The sequence below is a fragment of the Cyanistes caeruleus genome, chromosome 7, assembly GCF_971803275.1.
Source record: "Cyanistes caeruleus chromosome 7, bCyaCae1.hap1.1, whole genome shotgun sequence".
Lineage (NCBI taxonomy): Eukaryota > Metazoa > Chordata > Aves > Passeriformes > Paridae > Cyanistes > Cyanistes caeruleus.
The window spans coordinates 20174252-20197771 of record NC_141707.1 but is presented as its reverse complement, the minus strand read 5'-3'; the positions used below and the strand labels follow the sequence as shown (position 1 = coordinate 20197771).

The window sequence follows — 23520 nt, the reverse complement described above, 5'->3', positions numbered from 1 at the left end:
TCTTGTTTTACTATATCAGCAAATTCCTGAAGAAAACAATTTCTTTTGAGTTCTCTTAACCACCTCAAGCTCAGCTCTTGTGATGCAAGGCACTAGATCACAGGAGCCCTAGATGTCTGCAAGGATACCAACTTTAAGGCATGAATGGAGTTTATGTAAGCCCTGATCTAGGCAGACAAACCACTGTAAGTAAGACCAAGCAGGAGTGGGACAACTCACATTAATAAGGGGCAGAGAATCTACTCTTCTAAATGAATATGAATCTATGTTCACTTGTCCCTGGGGGTAGTTCAACCTATCTCTAAACAGAAGTGAGCCTTTTTGATGCTTCTGAAACTCACATTCTGATGAAAAGAGAAATTAGTCTTTTGAAGCATCCAACTGAAACCTTTTCAGCTCTGACTTGGAAAAATACCCCCAAACACTGAGATACTTACAGTAAGACTTCCAAACAGGTGGTCTGTATTCATCAGTATCTGAAAGAAAACAAAAAATCTTAATGTTGCATAAGAAACATTTTAACACAGAAAAAACTTGCAGAATTATTGAGATAATATTGCACCTAGGTTCTAAACTTACTTCTTACTATTACAGAACAATCTGTTAAAATTTCCCCCTTTTTACTTAAACTAAAAATGTGAAAAGGTATTTTCTTTATCCAGCTAGAATAAAAACTACAGAAACAAATCTGAAAAATGGCAAACATGCAGATCAGAAGCCAGCATACTGTGAGGAGGAAGGAGAATGCATATTATTTTACTATGTATGTGTCTACAAGTTTCATTTTCAACTACACCAGAAAGATTTTTTTAATCTCAATTTATATTCCAGTAAATGAGTTTCCATGCAACTTATTCCTGCCATTAGCATTTTCCTCTGCTGGATGGCAATTAACAACTCTTAAAATAAAATCATAGTATGCAAGGATGGCGAAATATTTTGGAAAAAAGAAGGGTTTTTTTTCCCCTACTGAGTACAAGCTCTTTTTGGAAGTAGTGAGTACATACTAAAAGTACCAACATATTTCTACTCCAAGATTTTAATTCTCAAAATTAAAAAAAATAAAATCCCAATTTCTTCTAAGTTCTGTCACCCTTATGACTTGTATTACAACTGATCTGACATTTTGAGCTCGGGGCTATGCTGCGAACTTTGACTCTGATCCACTGTTTTACTGCTCTGACCAGCTTCAGTTCTGATGCCACAAGTCACCGAGGCTTTCAGCAAGATGCTGTGCATATCTGCCTTGGAGATGGTGAGAGTTATTCCATCCTCCCTGCACCACAGGGTCGCAAGCTGAGCCACCCACACAGCCAGCCTTGCTGTCTGAAGCCACTCCTGCCTGCAGTGCTCATGCCTGAGCTCTGTTTGCTCTGCTCACTGGAACTACCTGCTGCATCCAACAAAGCGTGAATTTCTAGTTTTCATTACAAGTTTACATAAAGATAAAGCAATCTCAGAACCTGTTGCTTTAATTTTGGCCTGAGTAGCATCTCCACTTGAGAGCCCTTCAGGCCTGCAAAACTGAGCCTGAAGCTGAGATTTTCGTTTGCCTCCCCTTAGAGTATGCAATCTCTCCTCTTCAGATACTTGCTGCAGTCCATCTCTCACACATAGTCATGTTGAAAATCTCTAAACTAGAGCTTAGTGGAAGGAGATATTTTCCAGTTTAACAGGCACAGACTTTGCCAGACCCTGCCAGAACACTCCCTGCCCTGACTGCACTGTAATTTTGTTCCACTTTTTACCCCATATTTTAGCTCTATGCATGAATAGGGCTCAGTTCCTGCCAGCCACCGTGGTGGCAGTGGGTTTCATAAATACAATTCATTATGACTTTATTATTGAGGCAGTTTAACTCAGTTAAACTGCCATCCCCCTGAATATGATGGGGTTTGATCTTTGGAAGGTCCTATAGATGCTCTACCATGTCCTGCAGATCAACAAGAACACCCTGAACCTGCAGAGACCTTAAGCAGCTCATGCCTCACTGTGGTAGTAAAAGCAAATCAGCAGCAACAGATGCAGCCAGGGTTATTCATTCCTACTTTGATACCTTTAATTAAGGCAGTGCAAGTCGATTCATTCCAGAAGCATTGTAACATGATCCCTCAGCAATGCAATGTCACATGGAAAAGGGGCAAAACTCTTAAGTAAAAATAATGGCTTTCTCCCAGAAGACAACTCTTACTCCACCACCTGAATTTACTTTTGATATACTCCGGGTTTTGGCAATATATGCATTAGTTGAATTCAGAAATAAATAATTTAAGTAAAGGACAACACACACTGTATTTTTAAAACATGAGCTGACTGTTATGAAAATACAAACATCTTGGCAGTCTAACCTATACCTCCTCACACTCAAGCCATGCAATTGTTACAGCTAAGGGCATCGTGGTTATAAAACTAAAAAGTGACAATATTTGTGCCAAACAAAAAACCTCAAACCTTGTTAAAGTCAGGCAAGAACAGCAGTTACTTTCATGCAAGAAATATCTAACATTCAGAAATGGGAAGGAATGATTTATGTTATGCAGCTGTGCAGAAGGATTTTGTTAGAAAAAAATCTCTCGGTGAGCTTTATTGCCTTTGCAGTGTGAGAATACCCTCCAGCCATCCCACACAAGGTAATGAAAAAACAAAAGGTCACTTCTATTGTGATTTTAAAAAAAAGTGTAGTAGCAAACACAAGCACAGTGAAACAGTTAAGCAGAGGTTTGTACTGTTTGTTTCTAAGCAACAATGTTTCTATTACTAAAACTTTCCTACTACCCAAAGATGAAATAGAGTAAGCATAAACACCAGCTCTGTCTATTAGTAACCTGCTATTAAAGGATAACTGATGTGGTCCCATTTAATACATCAAAAGTATTTAGAAATTCATTATTAGATAAAGGGTTTGATTTTCAGATAGTACAGGCCTCCACATACGGCATCTCCAATTAGGCATCTGAAAACCACTTACAGGCATGATAAAAAAAAGTTCCACAGAAAATGTGGAACCCAAAATACATTTTCTCACTAATGGTGCAGCACTTTCTAATTAACACAATAAACTCCACACTGTCAGTTCTCAGATTTTTTTCACAGTAACTCAGCTCTGCTAAATGTTTCTAGGATAAAATAATTTTCTACAAGCTGTGCATCAGGTTCTATCTTAACTGTATTTTCTGCCCTAAGTGAGATGCAATTCAACTTAAAGCTACTCTTCTCCAAAGGCCTAGAGCATTACAGGAAACATAAATACATAAGCTGATGCAATCAGCTCTGTCCAGATGCGATCCTACCAGCACTGGTCAGAATTTACCAGTATGAAGGCACTCTCATCAGCAAGGATATTTTAGACCAGGGACACTTATGTGTCATATGTCCACATATGTACATGGACACATATGTCCACTTATGGACATATGTGTCCATGTACATAAATTGCAATTTCAAACTGAGACCAGTCTCAAGCTGACAGATACTTTCCCTCAGAATTAGCTGGGCTACAAACACAGTGCAGATGATATGTACTTAAAAACCACAGAGTTCCCATAAGCCAAATTTACCACGAAAGACAGTAAACACTTTTCTTCAGCTTTCTGTAAAGCTTCTGACAAGTGCTGTTACACCAACCTTACTCCGAGCAACTCTGACACAGTGTTTGTTCTTATTTTGGCAGTTTGTACAAGCAATATTTAATGCCATCAGTTCATATATGTAGAATCCTAAGGATGACATGACCCAAGTGGCTCATCCTATCTCACTTTGTTTCTTTTAGAACTGCAATGTTTCCTGAGAATCTACCTTTGGTTTCCTTATATTCTAATCACAGGAGAAATTCTGGATACTCAGCACTTGCTTGCCATCATTTTCTTTACTCACAACACATTCCTCTCTTTTCCAGGACTTTGCCTTCCCCCAGCCTTAGCAATCTCTACCTGCATGCAAGACCTCTCCCCTCATCCTTAAGCAGTGCTCTGGTTTGCTTCCCAATGTTGTCCTGTTAGGACTCACCTATCCCTCCCTATCTGTTCAGCATCTCATTCTCAAGCCATCTTGTCTCATCTCATCTCTTCTCTAAGGTTCCTTGCAATTTGATTAAATGCAGAGAAAACAGACACAAAAAGCTCAGAACAGCACAAGAGGCAGCTTCTGGCAACAGTCAGAAATGTCACAGTGGGCAGAATTGCTCCCTGGGTCCAGAATGCCCTCCTCTGAGCACACCAATTCCCCCTCCCAAAAAAAAGGAAACCGTGCATCTCGAGCATGAGTCGCCTGCAATAAAGAAGGATAGACTGACATCAGAAATACTTCCACAGAAATGGACTTCTGCCAATAGAAAATCATACAGATACAGCCATTTAGAAGTTCATATACATTCACAAACGCTAGGAGAACATCTCAGATTTTCCATAAACACAAATGTGACTAATTGTGACATTACATTGTAGCATTGCCCTTCGTTATATTGCTTCTTTCTTACTCACTCCTATTTTATCCACTATATAAATCTGGACAACTGCAGTACTTTCAGAGTGTACATTTTAACTACAGATAGGAAAACTGTTACTATTGCTTCAAACTGTTTCTAGTACTTGTCTTTGTGTATTCCTTTTAAAGAAAGAATAAAAATGTTTACCTCTGCTTGAAATGGTTGTTTCTCTCCCCACCAGAGATCAGTCAGTTCAAGGGCAGAGAAGCAGCAGCAGCTTAACTCTGCATGGTAACCCCATAAAGCAGTGTAGGACTTACAGAGAGATTTCCCATAGAGAATTCAGTTTTATTTAATTTTTCAGTTTATTTAGTTTTATTTTACTGGATGTCAGTACCTTGGTCATCTCTAACATCAGAGATTAATGCTGTCTGGGAGGAAATAATCATCTATCTGCTGAGATACTAGCTCTTACCCCAACCTTTGGTTTTATTTGATAATATCTCTATTGAATACAGATGAGGCCTCAGATACGGAACTTTGTGTTAGAGGCCACAAAGAAAAGCACAGTTGAACAGAAAAAGTAATTTCATCTCTGTTTTTCAAAGTATAAGTGCCAACAGCATTTCAGAAACTAAACTCAAGCCATCACAAAATGTTTTCAGCAGCAGCCAATCAGGCCCTAGCAGTGAAGGCTTTTACAGACTCTAACCAAAATGTAACTCAAACAGCACTGAGTTAATTGAAGGATGAATAGAGCCACTGCCTTAGGCAGCAGCACTAAAACAGATGGGCTACAATTCCATGGTTTCAGGGCAAATATGAGAAGCTGATCCTTGGCTGCAGCAGCACTGGAAGTATTTTGCAGAAGTCCCTGTGCAGCTGGCAGCAGGAGGGGAAGATGGTGCCAGGCAGCTTCTAGAGAGGGGCAGCAGGGAGAAGGGTGCAGAAAACACCAAAACAACCCTGTCTACAGCATGTGTGGTGAAGAAGGGGCACACAAACACACCAAACATCCTTCGTTGCTCCTAGACAAGACCTTGGGATGCCTCATTCTTTGCACAAAGCCTCTTTCCACCCCTCTGCTACCAGGGGCATTAAGTCAGATGACAATCTGTCTTGGGGTAGTGGGCAAGAGCAGGACCTTGATGCAAAGAGCATGTGTCACATGTGTGGTTGCTGCCCATTACATGTGGTCCTGTGGAAAGCAACTCGCCCTCCCATGGCTTCAGGGTGCCCCATACAGCTGCCAAGGGCTGCAGAGAGCTGCACTTCAGTCAGTGTCAATGGACAACACAGACAGCTGTGGTCGGCTTTCTTACCTGGCAAGAAATGTTTTCTTAGAAACAAATACTTTTTCAGTATTTAAGTCCTTCAAAATGATACTCTGGCTCAATCCTGTCTTGCCTTCACCTTTCCAAAGCAAAGGAGCAACAAACTATTTCTGACCAAAATATCTTGCATGGGCTTACAGTCCATTTAAAGATATGACATGCAACTTTTTGGAATATTTCTTTTCTCTTGAACAAAACCTCTTATACTGTTATTTTACAAAAAAAAAGTTGGGGTTTGGAAGTCACTGAATAAAGAATGTTAATCCAAATGTAATGTTGCTCTATAAGTGACTTCAAACAAAGACATTAATGGCAAGAACCTGATGGCACATATGGCCTGGGGCCATGTGGAAAACGCTTAGGGTTTCACAGGGGCATCACAGAATTTTCTTTGTTTATGGGAAGATCCCCACAGGGCTGAGAACACCCCAGGCAATAAGCACCGTATTTCTGTATGTCACTCAACAATGATGACTGATACTTCTAGAATGTTATTGAGTCTTTGATGCTTCTTTAATGTTATCTTTGGCACACAGTTCCCTTTGAACAAAGAAAAAGAAAAATGCATTGAAAACTTTAAGACATATCAAGGCTCTTCCTAAGACATCAATGCTATAAGGAGCTTCAGTGCAAAAGTCTTCAAATAAACCACCATCTATTTTCTCCACCTTCTCCAGGTGGGGAAAAGACATCAGACAGGCACCCAATTCAACATGCTGGCAGGTGTTAGAGCTCAGCACGCACCTCCATGGTATGAAGACAGCTAACCCTCCCAGCAGAGCATCCCCTGCTCTGAGCCCAGCGTGCTGCTGACACAACCCACCGCGGTGGGAGCTGGAGCGAGGCAGCTGCTAAATGCCAACTAAATCCCAGTCTGACCACAGAGACAAACTGCCCCTAAGTCCAAAAAGGAGCTATTGCCAGCTTGTGTGGTTTTCCTCTTGCCAGGGGATGGCAATTTGCAAGCAGAGGTTACAGGCAGCCAGCTCAAGCACACCCAGCTGCTCCAGGGCAGCCTGGGGAAAGCTGGCACAGAAGAAAGGCACTCCACCACTAAAGCCATCCACCCACAAGGATGTGCCCAAGCTTGTGAGTAGAGGCAACAGTCACCAGTGACAACTCTTCCTCCACAAGGTTTTACTTCTTTGCCTTGCCCTTTGGTGCAGGTAGCTACACTCCTCACTGCCCATAAATTCAAATGCACATGGTCAGCTTTGGACTTTTAAAATTAAATGATGTTTGAGTTATCTAAGCAAGAAAACAGTTCAATGTATTTTTGTCTCTTTTTCAGAGGTGTTCCCATCTGGGAGGAGAACAAGACTAAAATACAATCTAAGGGAAAGATGCAAGTCACTGAAAACAGGCACCAACAATGAAAGCATGCCTTCAGTTGAAAGATGGCACTACATCACACATTCTGTTCCCCAGGAACTTTTAATAGGACAAAACTTATTTTGTACAAAAAAGTACAATTAGGTTTCTAATTATGACTGGAGAAAAAAAATGATTAAGAGAAAGTCAGTGTGAACAATGCCCCAGAATGCTACAAGGGCTAATGGCATTTCTCTGATGTGACCAAGGGGCAGACAAGAAAGCACACTCAGCAAAAGTGAAGGGGCCTAAAGAAGGGCATGCTCTGATAATTACATCAGTGTTGAGTGGGAAAGAAAAAAGCGATCATGCTGCCTTCCTGTTCCTACAAATGTCTGATCAGGCAACAATAAATTCTGTGGGGATGCTTCTAATGGGGTTGAATGAGAGACCTACTGAAAACAGCCAGAGTTCAATGCCTTTTATGAGCAGGTCTACTATTATTGCCTCTTTATGAATGATGGGAAATTTCAAGAAGTAATATTTTGCTCATCACAAGCATTGCTGCAATAAAATGAACTCATCCTCTAAGTGATTACACCAGGTTGCAAATCATTCATTTCTAGATTTTTGTTTAACCAAAGCAAGGGAAGCAAGAATTCGTTTTTCCTCCTCTTTGCCAGATAAAACACTGGCATATATAAATACTGCAGAAGTAATGAAAAATAAAAAAATAATTAGAATACTTTACAGAAAGAAAATTAATATTAGTTTTAAATTTCAAGGTGAAATATTTCACATATGCAATAGTAATGAGCAAAACAAAGTTGTTTTTCTCTTTTTCTTGATGGTAGTTTAATGGAGGGGTGGGGAAATACCCCATGAAAGCACAGGTAGCTTACTGTTAAGGTAAGTTTCAAAACATCTAGTATTATTTCTTAGTGTTGCTGAAAATATAAAAATTTAGCTCTCAGAGAGGTAAAAAGATGACAAGTGCCACCTTGTGGGCATTTAATAAAGATGAAATTTAATGTTGCTGTTTCCAGGGGGCTATCTCAGTCTCCAGACAACAGGCTGCTGCTGGTTTTCAGTATTACTGGGAACTTTGCCCTCTAAGAAAAGACAGACACGATGGGAATTGCTTCCTGACATGGCTCTGCAGGTCAGCTGCAGGTAAAACAACAGTCAGGCCAAAGGCTGTCTTGTAACCCTCTGATTTACATCACCACATGTATTCTCAAATGTCTAATTTACACAGTAAATAACTTCCAACTGAAGATGTCAAAATCAAATATGCCTCTCTAATGTAGCTGTTTAAAAGAAAAACAGCCCGTGGTTTTATTGGTTTTTTTAAAATTCATTATGACAAAACTGACTGTCTAACAGCAGCCCTGAAGAGATGGATCAATGAGTTTGGCAGTTTCTCATCCTCCCCATGGGTTATTTGAAAGATCTATTGCACACCAATTTTGCAAAGTCAAAATTTTCAGAAAAAGGCCTTTATTGGATTTTTAGATTTAACAGGAAATTTTTCCAAGTATCTTTTAGATCAGTACAGCCAACTCTTATTCACTGTAAATTCAAAGTAATGTCAGGTTGCACAAGCTTAAACACTGCAATCAAACTTCTTTGTTCTTAAACCCAGACTGGTTTTCTTTGTAGGCACCGTTTTGATCATGGCCAGTGAAGGTTGCATGGAAGGCTGGAGAAATAGCTGTTGAGGCTATTGCTCTTATACTCTCTCATTGCAACCATAGCAAGGGATAATACTGGAGAAAACAGTCACCCTTTGACATTTCCTTTTTCCTATTTTTTCTTCTGCAAATTCTTCTTTGTCTTCTATTTTAAAAGTCTGCTTGCACAGAGACAAAGCTCATTTCCCATGGCTTGCTTCACTTCTTCCAAACATTAATAATACTAACAAGGGCACATCAATTTTACCATAACTTCAAGCCAGTGACAACTGTTACAGCCATGGCCTCAAGGCACTGACAGAAATACGTTTTTGTCCTCATTTCTCTAGTATGTCTAACAGGGACTGGAGTTTGATTACACAAATTCTGAACAGCTATCCTAGTAGTGAAAAAGAACAACATGATATGGTGTAAAAGTGTATTCTAGCTGTAAATTAATCTTCTCCCCTGAATGTCTGTCCAGTCCAAGTTAAGCAGAAGAGGCTCTAAAAACAGGACAAGCACTTTTGAGATAGAACTCCTCCATCCATTGTATAATGCCCTAATTTGCTGAATGGGGAGACATGCTTTATCACTTTTTGCTGGGTTGCTTTGATTTGTTTTTCCATACACAACACCAACATAATGAATGCAAGTTCATTTCCTACTCTAAAATACACTTTTAGAGCATTGTGGCATAACCAAAAGCTAAACCTCAATAAAAGACCACAAAACTGATTCTGCCACCCTATCCCTTGGTAAAAACCCACTGAGAACTTGTCCACCCTTGCATTTCAGACCAAGATAGCTTCTGTGCATTCATTAGCCTCCTGGGGTAAAAAAACCTAAACCAAAGCACCCATTAGCAGCCCAGGCAAAAATCAGAGCCTTCCAGAGAAAATTAAGAGCAGATCTGATTTCTGACTGCTGTTATAACTGGGGTCAAGACAGACTCCCATGTTCCAAAGCACAACTATCCAACTGAGTCAGATGGTCAAACAGATGTAGTTTCTCCTTCCTCAAACTTGACCCATTTAAACTTTTAGGCCATCAAGTTATAACAAACCTATTATGATTCCAATTACAAACAGACTTTTCATTTTCTAAAACAGTTGTCAATAACACACACCATTGCTCAGGCAAAAATATGGTTTGTATTTATGTCCTTATTTTCACAACAGATGCAACTGCCAAGTAAAGCACCCCTACTCAAGATCATGATTATTTTTTATAGTGTCATGAAGGAAAGTCCAAAAAAAATTAATGGCATAGTCTGAGACAGGAAATGGAAACAATGTGGTAGGATGCCTTTTTTTTTTAATTGGAATTCAAGTTTTTATTCCAAAAGGCTTTCTCTGATTGCTATGATCTTCTCCCCAGTCTGAGAGATGTACCATTCCTTACCTCTTCATATAATGCATTCAAGGGGCCTCCAAAGAAATGAATTAGGATGCTCCAAGTAGAAAAGCTGAAAACCTCACATTTCCTTTTGCCAGTGCCATGGCTTACTATTATAACTGCAGCCAAAAAACCGTGGTGAAAGCTTTTCACCCAGTAGCCCCTCCCTGTTTATAGCATTACATCCATCTTTCTCATAATGATTTTTCTCCTTGGCAGGCTCATCTGCTGCACTAGGTAGGAACCAGACAAAGGAGAGAGAGCAGGGCCAGTCCATGGAGAAGCTGTGCTCTGGGTCCACTCCTGCACCACCCAGCACACTGTGGGACTGCAGCAACAGCCAAATAGTCTCAGGTGCTTCAGCAGCTCTGCAGGCACTGAGAGGTCTTCCACATGGCCTTCCCCTTTGTCCTCAGCTCCTTCTGGGTTTGGGAGGAGAAAAGCAGATCAGGGGAGCTGGGAACAGGCTGCTGGAAGGAGAACTGAACAGAGCTTTGGTACTGCCCAGAAGGAATGGGAGAAATAGCTGGAAAGCTTGATATGATCAATGCTCAGAGATAACCTCCAAGTCCTTTTTCAGGTAACTCCATGTTTTTTTCCCCCTACAGGTGATAAGCTCAAATGGTTTTCTTGTCTCTGTTTTGATTTTTTTTTTCTTCCTCCTTTTTTTCCATTAATTAGAAGAAAGACAAATTGGTCCACAAGTATTGGAAACCTGGGTTATTAGCTCTCATGTTATCATGGCACTACATTAAATAGGTTTCCAACCATTATTAGCTGCATTTCTTGGAAATCAAAGCATCCTTACCATAATGAAGATCCCATGGAAATGTCCACAAGTGAAAAGCAGACTTAGGCCTACATAACAAGACATCTAAACAGAAAATAGGAACAGTAGCTGCTGAGAGAAGCAGAGGCCCTTGTAGATGAGTTCCTCAAAGAAAGATCAGTATCTTTATTCCCAAGTCTTGCTAATCCAGTATTCCCCCAGCCAGCATTGTCTCTCTGGATAACAGCTTTTTCGGTGTCCTCAGCCCTACTTTGACTTTTTATAAAGAACCCTATCATGGCAATTGACAGCACAGGAAAACTCATACATACAGACACAAGGATAGTGATAGGATATGACAGATCAAAAATCCATTTTATAATTTAAAAATGGTCCTGGCCTGACACAGCTTGGTGAAAACTGCTGTGAGGCAGAACATTGCAAGCAATTGTCAGAGACTGTGACACACAGGATTTCTGTACAAAAAGGAGGACAAATGCTAAGACAGCTCTGAGACATGGCAGGCCCTGCCTGTTTCTTCCACAGCTGCCCTTGCACAGCTAGGAGGAGGAAAATGCCAGTTTTTTACATTTAAAAGCCATAAAAGAAGCATCAACAGCATCCCACCAAAAAAGCAATAAAAAAAAGATCTTTCTGCTTCTCACAGACCTTTCTACTAAGTGGGAAAAAGTCACTAAGCTGAGTTAGCCAGAGTGAGCTCTCCCTCTGACAGAGCAGTCTGCAACTCGCTCATCTGAGGCTGCTTGGGTTCCTGTCCCAGGAGTGCTGCATGCTCTGTCCCACCCTGGGGCTCATCATGTGTTGGGACAGCTGGGACACAGGGGCTACAGTTCAGCTCCTGGAACTCTGAGCCTGCAAAAGAGCAAGTTGAGACTAAATTATCATCTTTGGTTTAATGCAGCTGGAGGTGGATTGGGGTGGGGGTATCTTCTTCCATAGTACATTTTCAATAAAATCTAAGGAATACAAGATGCTCCACCGAGTTACTGCTGTGCTTGCTGCTCTGCCACTGAGGAGGGGCACACAAGGTTGCTGGGAGGGGACTGTGACCACAGCTTGCTTTGACATGATGTGGCATCAGGCAGAGGTCAGCCAGGAGCTCCCTGAGCACCACAATAAAGCAACAGCACATGAGCTCTCCACTGCTGTGGAGATTAATGTTGTGACAACCTTCCTGTCCTTCTATTTCCTATTAAACCCCTGAAGATTTTTCTCAACATTTGTTAAGTCACATTTAAAAATATATGGCTAAAAAAAAAATAAAAAAAGAAAAGAAAAAGCCAAAAGGGGAAATCAGTAGAATTAATTGCTGTGTCAAAATCATGCTTCCTTTATTGGAAGGATAAAACCATGTGTACCCATAAGAGAGAGGTGAGGAAGAAGTACATCCTGTTTGGGGTTTTTCTGTAGGCTGTTTTTTTAAATGAAAAATGATCCAAGACTGCACTGAAACATAGTGTCCAGATTCACATGGAAACCATAAAGCAGAATTGAAAAACAGTGGAAGACTGGACCTACCAAATAATTACCAGCAACTTTTATAGTCTGTAGTCTGCTCTGGACTGTATATGTATTAGATTCAGCACTGAGGAGACCGACTTGTACCCTGCCAATGCAAGCACAAGGAATGGTCGGGCACTCACTAAGGCACTGAGTTTGTTTTTCAGAACTGTTCTCCTCCTTTTTTCACAGTCCCCTATTTTCCCCACAGAAGAAATCATTTAGTCTCTCCTTAACAATTGCTGCAGCAGTACTCTAAAACTTTCCAACATGAAATACTTTACTGTGAGGGTGCTGAGGCACTGGAACAGGTTGCCCAGAACAGCTGTGGCTGCCCCATCTCTCAGTGTTCAAGGCCAGGTTGGACAGGGCTCTGCTCCAGTGAAGGTGCCCCTGCCCATGACAAGGTGTGTACAAACTAGATGACCTTTACAGTCCCTTCCAACTGAAAACCCTCTGTGGTTCTATGATGCTCTACTGAACTTGCCATGTCATTTAAATGGTTGCAGCTGTGGTTGCACACCATTTTACCTTTATGTTTACAGTGAAATTTCACACAAGCAAGCCACCTTGTGACATTCAGTTTCTGATCAAGAACAGAAAATACGTACTTTTATTTCAGCTTCTTAAATGGCAAGACTGCTCCAGCCACAAAGGAGGCAGGAAGGGGATGAAGATGAGGACTGTAGCAGAGAGGAAACCACCACCTCCCACCAGCACCAAGAGTATCCAGACCCAACCACGTGATGTTTTCAGCAGAGCCAGATCCTGCCACCTGCACCAAAGCTGGATGTTACAAGTGGCCTTCCTTACAGAACTGACAGAGACCAAAAGGAAGTTACCTGTGAAGCTCACTGTCAGCAGGAAGGTCTAGCCTGCAACTTCTTCAGAGGTCCACAACCAGAGGATGCAGTCTTCCTAATGCATTCTCCCAAGGGACTAAGATTCAGTCCCTTGAAGAAAGACCACTGTATCACATCCTATCAGCATTAACAAAATTATAACTCAAAGCAAACCAGCCCTGACACCACCAGCCTTCCAAGATGCTTAGCATGGAATAGCTAGTAAAGTAATGAAAATAAATTCAGGGATGAGTGTATCAAAATATATCATGGAAATTAGACTCACAGAGGAATAAATAGAATTTTATGAACACAATTTCCAGTGACTTTGAAAACACTTCATATATATAATTTTCATTTTATATACTTTTTTCATTCAGAGTGCTATAAATGTCAACCCATTCATGTACATTCCCAGAGGCTGCTGCACACCCAGCTATGCTATTGGCTTCCCAGCTGGGTGTGACCAACCTTCCTCCCTCCCCCTGACTAGAATCAGGACAATGACCAATCACTCACGTCACACATGGCCAAACCCTCAGAAAAGCAGGGAGAACTGCAGGAACTCTTCCCAGCATCTTCCTGGGCATGGTCAGCGAGGGTGCTTGAGGCCCAGATGTCACACAATTACCAAGTCCTAGTTATATTGTTAAATGCTTTAGAAGACCAATTATTTCAGAGACCCTAAATAGCACTTTTCCTTGTTTCAAAACAGACTTAAAAAAGCAACATCTAGAGGGTTTTAAATTTTCTGCCATCATTTGTGAAGATGTACAAGCCAGATACAATCCATGGCACTGAAAGAATAACCAAGCCAGTTTACAATTTTATGAGGGAGGAGGAAGCACCTCGACCTCTGCTAGTAACTGCAAAAGTGCCCTTGGGCCAGGTCTCGGGTCTGTTTTGTTTCATTGTGAAGACATTTTCACGCAGAACTGTACAATCTCTGTCCACAGGGTGGAGCAGCTCCGTAGCCTGAGCTGTGGATGCTACACCCCACGTTCAGAAAAAACAGAATTGTCCAACAATGCTCATTCAGCTCAGACTGCACAGAACAGTCACCTATGTCTGCACCCCTAGGGGATCCTGATTAATCTGCCTTTATTTGACAAAAATCGTATACTCTTCCAAAAGGCTTGCACTTGGAGTTTACTGATCAGAGCTGTATTTAAATTATGACTTAGTACTGCCACTGTAAGTAAACACAATCTTTTCTTGAGACTGAGATGTGCTTTCTGTCAATGGAAAACGTTTTGTACACCTTAAAAAACCAGTTAAGAGCCCTCAGAGAGAATTAGTGAGAGAATAAAATCCCAAAACCTGACAAAGCAAAAAGTATCAGCTGAGTCCAAAACAAACAGAAGAAAACGCATATTTGCACCTGAAACATCAGCCTTTGGCCAATGTGAAGGGTACATCAGGAAAGCTTCCTAGATCATTCAGAGTCTCTTTCACTTTGACATCATCAGATGAGATTCGGTGTTGCACAGACCATCTCCATTCTGAGTGGATCTGCTGGTGTCAAGGAGAAAAGGGATGTAATTGTTCAATGACATGCCTGAGCTGATGATAGCGCAAGAGAATCTCCTTGGAGGAAATTCAAGAATCTCAATTTATTACTTGAGCACACAACTGGACATGTCCTTTCCAGATTCAGCAACAATCCTCAAACTTCTGATTTCTTTAGATTCTTATACAATACTCACAACTGAAAGGAAAAACAATTTTATACTAGCTGCTGTACGAAGCTCACTTCTAAGCACTAAGCTGAGAAGTCATGACTCAAATTCTTTCATCCTCGTCTATACTGTTAGTGTCACTTCTCTGGTATTTTGATCAATTTATACCAATTTACTAGTTAATAGATCCTATACAGGTTTGGTTTTTTTTTTTGACTGCATTGCTGGCAAAACCTTTTCAAGCCTGCTCTCCTTATTTGTTTCATTAGGTTCTATAAATCAGGAAAGGTTAGCACAGTGCCTAGGAGAAAACATTCTTACAACTCTCAGCACTTGGACACTTTTCCTCCCAGACGCATTAATGGGAATTGGAAGGTCTAGTTTCTCTCTAAAATGGTTTCAATTTTTAACAAATCACCTTCATTTTTAAATGAATGAAATTCATATAAATTTGAAATTCAATTAAATTATTTTTTAAAAAATCACAAATCAAATATTTGGGTTTTTTTGGCCTAGAAGCATCCATGATAGGTACTGTTCCTGTCATTCTACTTATTCTATTTATGTTTCCTGTAGTGACAAAAGCCCTACAATAAACGTCCCTATTCCACGAACAAGCTTCCATTACCTACTTCTGTTAAGGAACATATTCAGAGAACACTTTTCTGGTACAACTGGACTCTTTAGTTAAGGGGCTCTGTCAGTAAACTTTACAGTCATAGGTAGCCACAAGTTTTAAGATAGCTCAGGGCCACATACACAAATATAGAGAAGAACTCGAATTGTAGTGATCTGTTTATTTCCTGTTCTTAGAAGGTTCTGTAGACAAGAAATAAACAGATTAAATTTTGAGTATTTCCTATCCTACAGAGAATCTGCAGCATTATCTGAGTCATTTTTAGAGGAACACTTATTTTCTCTATACCTGTGCTAACCAAGCATTCTAAAATCGAATGCCTTTTCCCAAGCAAAATAAACATTAATTTAGAGAAAATTTTCTCTCTTTAAGACTGACACATCAGGAAATATGCACTTGAACCAACATAAGTATATCCTACCTTTTGAAGCAGCCATGAGCCAATAAGTACAGCTTGCATGGAGAACAGTAATCACAGATGCATAGAACTTGAAACAGTAATTTGTTAATTAGTATTTCAAGTATGGAAGAACTTATTTCTAAGGGTTCACATCATATCCATAGTAGTAAACAGTCACAGAAAATTAATTCTGTGTAGTATGGCTCACATGGCTCACAGCTGTGGTTTGTTAAGTGAGTAAATCACTATTTATGTGCTCTTTCAGAAATGCATGGATACCTGAAACAGAGGTGTCATTGGCTTCTTTGTCCCTGCCCTTTCTGCCTGTAGCAGTGTATTGCTTGTTTCTTTTATTCTTATATTTTCCCTAAAGATTCTCTAAAAACTGCCCTTTTCATCATCTCCTTATAAAACAATATCTGTCATGTTGACTCCAGCTCTGTCTCTAATCCCATTCATCTGTGGCCACTCACCAGAGTGCAAGCACTTTGAAGATTAAAAGAGAATTGCTTTGCTTCTCATTTCTTAACCACCAGTACTCAGGGATGAGTTTTCATCCACTGTCAGGCTCTGAGCAAGAAGGCAAGAGCATGAACAACTAATGACAAATATATCCACGAAGATCTCTCCTGGCTGTTTTGAAATGTCTTCCTTTGTTCACACAAGAGAGTTGATAAGCAAATAAATGAACAGGAAGAGAACTCATAAAAGACAAGGGCAACTCGCAAGCACTAGACATAACAAAACTATTTTTCTTTCAAAGTACAGCTTTACTGACTTTCTTTAAACACTTTTCAGGATATTCAAAGACACATGCAAACAGTGGGATAACTTAATACTTCCCCTCCTTTTCCCTCTACATTGTTTGTTATCTTTCCAATAGTTGAGTCATCCAAGCGGAATGATAGCATGCACCTCAGTCGTGTCACTGTGCAATCTCATATCTTAGGGTATTAACAGATGGCTTTAGGAAGTCTAGCCATAGAAATGTGACTGATTGCTCTTCCTGTCACTAGGAAGCTGCTACCCTGCAGGGATTCAGCACAGCAGGACTGGTGGGTATCCCTGAGCCACCTCTCTGCTCACTGCTATATCAGGCAAGTAGCTTCAGCTCAGCTTCCTGAAGGCTGGGCATGCAGCCACCAGACTTTGTGCTGTGATGGCAGAGAAGGACACCAGCTTGTGCACCATTCCAGCTGCTGCATCAAAATAGCAAGAAATAGAGAAAAAGGAGGCTACAGCTGTAATCACCACAACCTTCTGTAAAGCAACATGACTGTGCTGTAGGAGGAAAAACAGCACTACAACTGGACATCTGCTCAAGTTCCAGACATTTACACAGACATTGCATGTGAAAATGTGCACTTTGTATGGACTAAGATATTTTTAAAATCCCCACCAACTCTTAATAAGCAATTAATATGGATATCAAACCTATTGCATCTATTACTTGCAACAAACAAAAGGATTCTACAGCAATTTTTTTTCCACTTCTTAGAGAAATTGACTGTCTTCCAGTCTTTGTGCAGGACCTACTCTCCACTGTTAGATCAAACTTGCATTCCAAGTGCTTGGCCACTGGAACACAAACTGAATGTACTGGTGAAACCCTACTTTGGTTGGTACCTGAAATGGCATGGCACCTATGGTCACAACAGACTGTTTCTGCCACTTTAACTTTATCACACAGTCACTGAATATCCTGAGTTGGATCCCAAAAGGATCATGGAGCCCGAGTTCCATGGGCTAAGGATGGAACGAGGCCAAAATCACAGCATACACCTGTGAGTGTTAACTCTGTGTAACCATGAACCCTGCTGGGATGACACGTTTTCCTGGAGTAGCCAGCATGATTGAGGTAACACAGGTACATTTCCAGCTAACAACTTCCAGGCTCTCCCATTGCTGACTAATGCCAAGAGTGGCTGCTCTTCCTCTTCCCATCTGTGGAGCAGCTGAACTCCTCTTTCCCATAACTCACATCACAAACAGACTCATCATCTGTACCACTGCACCAGGGGAACTGGGCAGCCCCCTATCTATCTTCCATACAGCCAGCTGTCAGCACAGGATATCTTGGAAGCTCATGACTGAGAGACAACAACAAGATGAAGAAAAGAATTTCAAAATAACTAAAACTGATAAAGTGAAGAGTCTTAATGTTTTCCTCCCGTGTACTTTATTGCTGCATCATAATCTTACCAATAAGCTGCAAGTGAAAAGAAGTTAGGAACCCCTTAGGCTTTGTGTAGTTTTCTGCAGAAAAATGCTGTTAATACATTGTTAATACTAGAAACTCCTTCAGAACCAACTTTCCCAAGAGTCTCAAGCTGCCACCTCAAAGGTGCAAACTGCAGACAGTGCTCCTGTGTCAATGTGGGGCTGTTCAATGGCAAAGGGCAACCTCCAACAGGACCTGGCTTTCAATCTCTTAGCAAGCGCTTGTCCCTGCTAAACCAGGATCTGCAACAGTGTCAGCCTGGTCCCTAGACCTGTCCCCTTCTAGCAGAGTCTTTGGACTATGCACCAAAAGAGCCATAAAACACTCCCAAGAGCATGGAGAAAGCAGGTTACGACATTTCCCAACCCTCTCCTCTCCCTTCCAGTGCTCACACGAGTACACACTGATTGAAAGGGACCCAGGAAACTTGGGCAATTTTCTTCCCCACTAAAGTTGACATGGCAATTTATCTCTAATTTTACAGCCTTTTGGAGCACAACTTATTAGAAGCAGCCTGAGAATGGTAAAATTTGGTTCAGTGTGATATACCATAATGGGCTAGGGAAAATAAAAGTGCAATATTGAGCCTAGAATTTATGAGAGCAAGCAGAACCAAAGAAACCCCTCCCCTAAGACCTGTTTGCTCAGGAGAATTTTACCAGTATAAGATAGATGCGAATTTAAAATAGTACAGTTACAGCTGCTTAATGCCTTAAAACAGATACATTCATTCAGACGTTTATTTTGCCTTTCCTCAGATTTGCTGATAACTGCTTTGCTAGGAGGTTATGCTGGAATAAACAAAAACCCCCTCTTTTGTGATATTTATAACGATTTACTATAGGTCAGCTTCACTGCAATAACTGAAAATGCAACTATCCACTGGCAGCCAACATTTAAAAGAAAGGCTGAACACTGTTCCTGAAGCTCAAAGCAAGCATGTTGTAGTCTGTCTTTGTTATGTGCTGAAACAAAGTGTGGCAAGCTACCTCAGCTCAGAGGACTCACAGCAACACAGTAAGCTGTGCTAGCTCAACCATAAATTAATCACAACCACATCTGCAAACATATTGCACTCACATACATTTCTGCATTTACACAACTCACACTCTTGTATCCATAGTAAGATATATTGTAAAGCTTTTACATTTGTGAAAGGCACCACATTCATTAGTTGATGGCATATGAGCCATATTTGTTGCATTGTTTTATTGTCACTTTTTGTTTTCTTTAAAGGGTACAATCCTGAGGTTTTACCCTCAACAAGATAAAATTTAAAAACTAGACATACACAGCAGAGCACCCCACTCCATCGTCTCTTGACTCATTATCTTTTACATGTATCAATGACATTTCTGTAACAACAGATGTGATAACACACAAAACCATCAAGTTACTTTATAATGCAAATTTGTATTAATAGAATATGTCATGCAGTCGATCAAACACATGCAAATTGGAAAAGAATCACATAAGTCTAAAAAATTGGTACCTGACACAGGAATGCCACTTTCTTTAAAAGTTACAATAGCCTTAATTTTTACAGACAAAGATTATAATGACACTGAGCATGGAGAATATTTCAGCCTAAATTTTATTTATTTTTTTTGTGTTAGGGAAAACTACAATATTTACCTGAGTGCCAGTGTAACAAACTATGTATTTTCAAACAACCTAATTGAAAATGATACAATGTAACACACACCACGGTTGTTTTGAAACAGCCAATCTGCCATTTGATCTCTGTGGTCACTTTCACTCCTAAATTAAAGGCTTGATCCTCACCCTGCACCTGACAACCTGCAGGACCCCCCTACCTGCCCCTCCTGAAGTCCCGTGGACTCAGTGACAAGATCAGGCATATAATGAGAGTTTACTGTGACCTATGAACCTTTTGCATCCTGAAAAGCTCTAGCAGAAAATACAAATATGAGAGAAAGCACTGTATCTAAATCTAATACAGCACAGATTTTATTTGCAGAGAGCTATCTTGCTACATGTGCTAAACTTCTTAGATGAGGCTCAATATGCAGAATAATATAGCAGGTGTCAATTTTTAAGAAAACCCAGAAAACTGCTTTTAGTCTTTTAAGAAATTGTACCAGTCCAAGAAAGAGGAGATGAATGAAAGCAAGCCATTTGTTTACATATGAAATAAAATCCACAGTCTAAACACAATGAACAGACTTCGCATCCTCTGTTCACTAGAAATCACTTGTGGTGCAGAAGCTTCTTTCAAGAAAGGGTATACCGATTACCACGTTAACTCTGCACTGACCTCAGTCACACTAATCTCTGCTTTCCTTTGCATTGCTTCATTTACCCGACGTTGCCAGACACAATTCGAAGCCTTTTTGTTTGTTTGCCCGCTGTAAAATTGCGCGCGTTAAGCACAAGCAAACCTAATTTAGTAACGTTACTTAGCAGAAGCCACACGTTCAACAGTTTAAACTAGAGTTTTCTCAAGCCGCTTCCCACCACGCCGTCCCAGGCTGCGGAGCACGGCCAGAGCAGCGCTCCCAAAGGCTCCTTTCCCGGGCTGAGGGCGGCAGGGAGGCACCGGCTGGCCGCGGGCAGCAGCGCCCCGTGAGCCCCGCCGCTCCCGGGGGTGTCCCCCGGGCCAGCCCGCGGAGCCCCTCGGCTGCCGAGGCTTCCCGAGGCACCCTAACTTTTCTCCGCCCGTGGCAGCCGAGCCCCCGCGGGGCCGGCAGCGGGGCTGCCCCTCCGGGGCGTTATTCCCGCAGCCCCGGGCCCGGCCCTGCGGGGCGGCGCCCACGCCCAGGCGCTGCCGCGCCGCAGACAATGGGGGCGGCAGCCCCGGGCCGCGGCGGCGGCGCTTCACTCACCGAACAAGGTCAGAGCCATCGCGGCGGCGGCGGCGGCGGGGCGGGCCCGGGGGGCGGCGGGGGCTGGCCGGGCGGCGCGGCGCTGGCATTGGCGCGGCGGCAGCTCTCGCATCAGCGGCGGGGCGCGCCTGCAACACAAGTTGGGCGCGGGGCTGTCAGCGCGCCCCGCGGCCGCTGCCACTTGCTGCCGCGGGGCGGGGCGGGCGCGGCCCGCAGGGAAGGGGAAGGGGTGGGGTAGAGCGGGGGCCGGGCCGGGGGAGGGCGGCCGGGGACGCGCGGCACCGGGGGCAGCCCGCGCCCGCCCCCCGCCCGCTGCTCACGCTGCGTCCCGCCGCCTCGGGGAGCCATCTTGCGCCGCGCACGGCCCGCCTCCGCCCGCCGCGGCCGCCGGGACGGTTCCCATGGCAACGCGGCCGCCCGCCGCCGGGCACAAAGGGAAGCGCGCCCTGCCGCGGGACGGCCCGCGGGGAGCCCCGGGCCCTGCCCCGCCGCCGCTCCGCTGAGGAGATACCCCGCGGAAAGCACCGCTCCCCCGGCCGCTGCCTGCTCGGCCGTGGCGGGGCTGCGCCTGCCTGGTCCGGCAGAGGAGCCAGCGGTCCTGTGAAAAACCTGACTCTTTGAAGCCAGGTGAAAATTTCCACTTGTATGCCAGCAAGCATGCAGAGAGCAAACACACAGATTTCCCCTCAAAATGTTCCGCGCGAGAAATTTCAGCCGGCCCAGCTGCCGTCGTTTTTCGCTGTCCAGGACCGTAAATATCAGCGCTGAAAGCGTTTAATTGTAAAGGCAGCTCGGCTCCTGGCGCAACTGGCTTGTGCAGCCGGCGCTTTGCCCCTGGGAGCAGGCGCTTACCTGAGGCAGGGGCAGCAGCCCCTGGCTCCCGGCACCTCGCTGCTCTCAGCTGCGGGCTGGGCGCTGAGAGTTCAAAGCCAGCCGCAGCACAATCCACGCACGTTTGATCCGCTACAGCTGTGCGAAAACACCTCCTTCAGCCGAGGATTTGCAGGTGTCTTTATGGAGCCTGTCCCACCTTCGCCTGGGACTTTGTGGTGGCGGGCGTGCGGTGGGAAGCCTGCCTGCGAGACAAGGCTTTCGGCAGAGGAGAGCCTGAAGGGAGAAAAGCACGTACATAGGCTGCAATTAAGGGTTTCAGTTCTGTGAATGCAGCTCAGGGTCAGCAAGTGAATAAAACGCTTTTCTATCCACAAGGCAACTAAAGCATGAAGGCCTGTCTGAAAAACAGGTGGTTTATGCAGTTAGCTGCACTCGGGTTTGCTTGTTCAACATTCTGCCTAATCTTTGTTGTAGAGAACCAAAGGAAAACATCGTGGCGAGTCTTCAATATATCTAAACATTCTTTGAAAGAAAAACACGGCACTTGTTACGTCTGTCATATGTTCAAAACATAAGTTTTTATGTTTATATACTTCACTTAGTGTGCAAAGTTAAAAAAATAAATGCGAGAGTGATTGTTTCCTTCTTTTTATTCCTTCCCAAATAAATTCTAATGAGATGGACCTGATTTTACAAAACATTTTCATTTTGCATGCATAAAGTGCAAATGTTTACTGAGCAGATGGACTACCAAGAAAGAATATTTTAATTGCAGGGCTAAAAGAAGGTTAAAAATAGATGAAAACTGGTTTGGAAAAAACAATGTAAAACATCTTTGCAACTCTGTCTACAGGATTTGACCTTCGTGCACATGAAGTGTTTTCCTTGGCTTTTTGGTAATAAGTTGGATCTTCAGATTTTTTTTCCCCTTTCATTTCCTGGAATTAAATCCCAAGCTTTCATTCCAACTTCCTTCAATTAAATGGCCAGCTTTTACTCTTCCACTACCCCCAAATCTTGTTTTGCTAACTATTCAACTGCATGTTTACATTAAAAATGCTTTCCTGTTCAGAGTGTAAAACTATGTTTTGTAATAGGCAGTATCAATACTACAGTAAAGATCAGCCTGAGTGATTTGATTAGTCATTTCAATTGTCTAATAATGCCTTTGCTATTAGGGCAGTTATTGCTAAAACCTAGGGAAGCGTGTTGGTCATTTCACAGTTAGTTACTGGATTTTACTGTGCCTGGAACGGTAGCTGATGAGAGCTTTCAAAACAGAGCTCAATCGTTATTTCTGATTAGATCCTTTGTCTGGCTTAGGAGGATTTTTTGGCCCTGGCTCCAGCAGCCTTCAGGGAACAGTGAGAGCTTTTGGAAGGACTTCACCTTCAGGCTCATTCATACCCAGAGCCCTCCCGGGTGTTGGCAAGTGATGGGGCCGGCATGGAGCGTGCCCTTACACATCTGTACCATCTTACCCACGGCAGCTCTGCCTTTACAAGGGGGATCAAATCAAAAGGTGCAAAGCAGAAAAAAACATTAGCCTGAAATTCACCAGGCAAAGGTCCCTGCCACCACATCCTGCTTTTGAATGGACCTGAAATCCTCATGGAGATTTCTCTTTAATAA

At 42.5% G+C, this 23520-nt stretch overlaps 1 protein-coding gene across 5 annotated transcripts in view; it reads right to left on the bottom strand.

Annotated features, from left to right (window-relative positions):
• Positions 1 to 22360, bottom strand: part of CHN1 (chimerin 1) — a 94674-nt gene extending 72314 nt beyond the window's left edge. Inside the window, exons 1-3 of one of the 5 annotated variants that reach the window (XM_086897755.1) lie at positions 21375 to 21426; positions 21055 to 21182; positions 438 to 476 (exon numbers count right to left, since the gene is read on the bottom strand). In XM_086897755.1, coding sequence (XP_086753881.1) covers positions 438 to 476; positions 21055 to 21166 — 151 coding nt within the window. In that variant the 5' untranslated portion in view covers positions 21167 to 21182; positions 21375 to 21426. Of the gene's footprint in view, positions 1 to 437; positions 477 to 1184; positions 1268 to 14652; positions 14784 to 21054; positions 21183 to 21374; positions 21427 to 21906 lie in introns of those variants that run through there. The other 4 variants (XM_086897756.1, XM_086897757.1, XM_023930959.2 and 1 more) reach the window with 4 other exon arrangements.
• Between the last annotated feature and the right edge of the window lie 1160 nt (positions 22361 to 23520).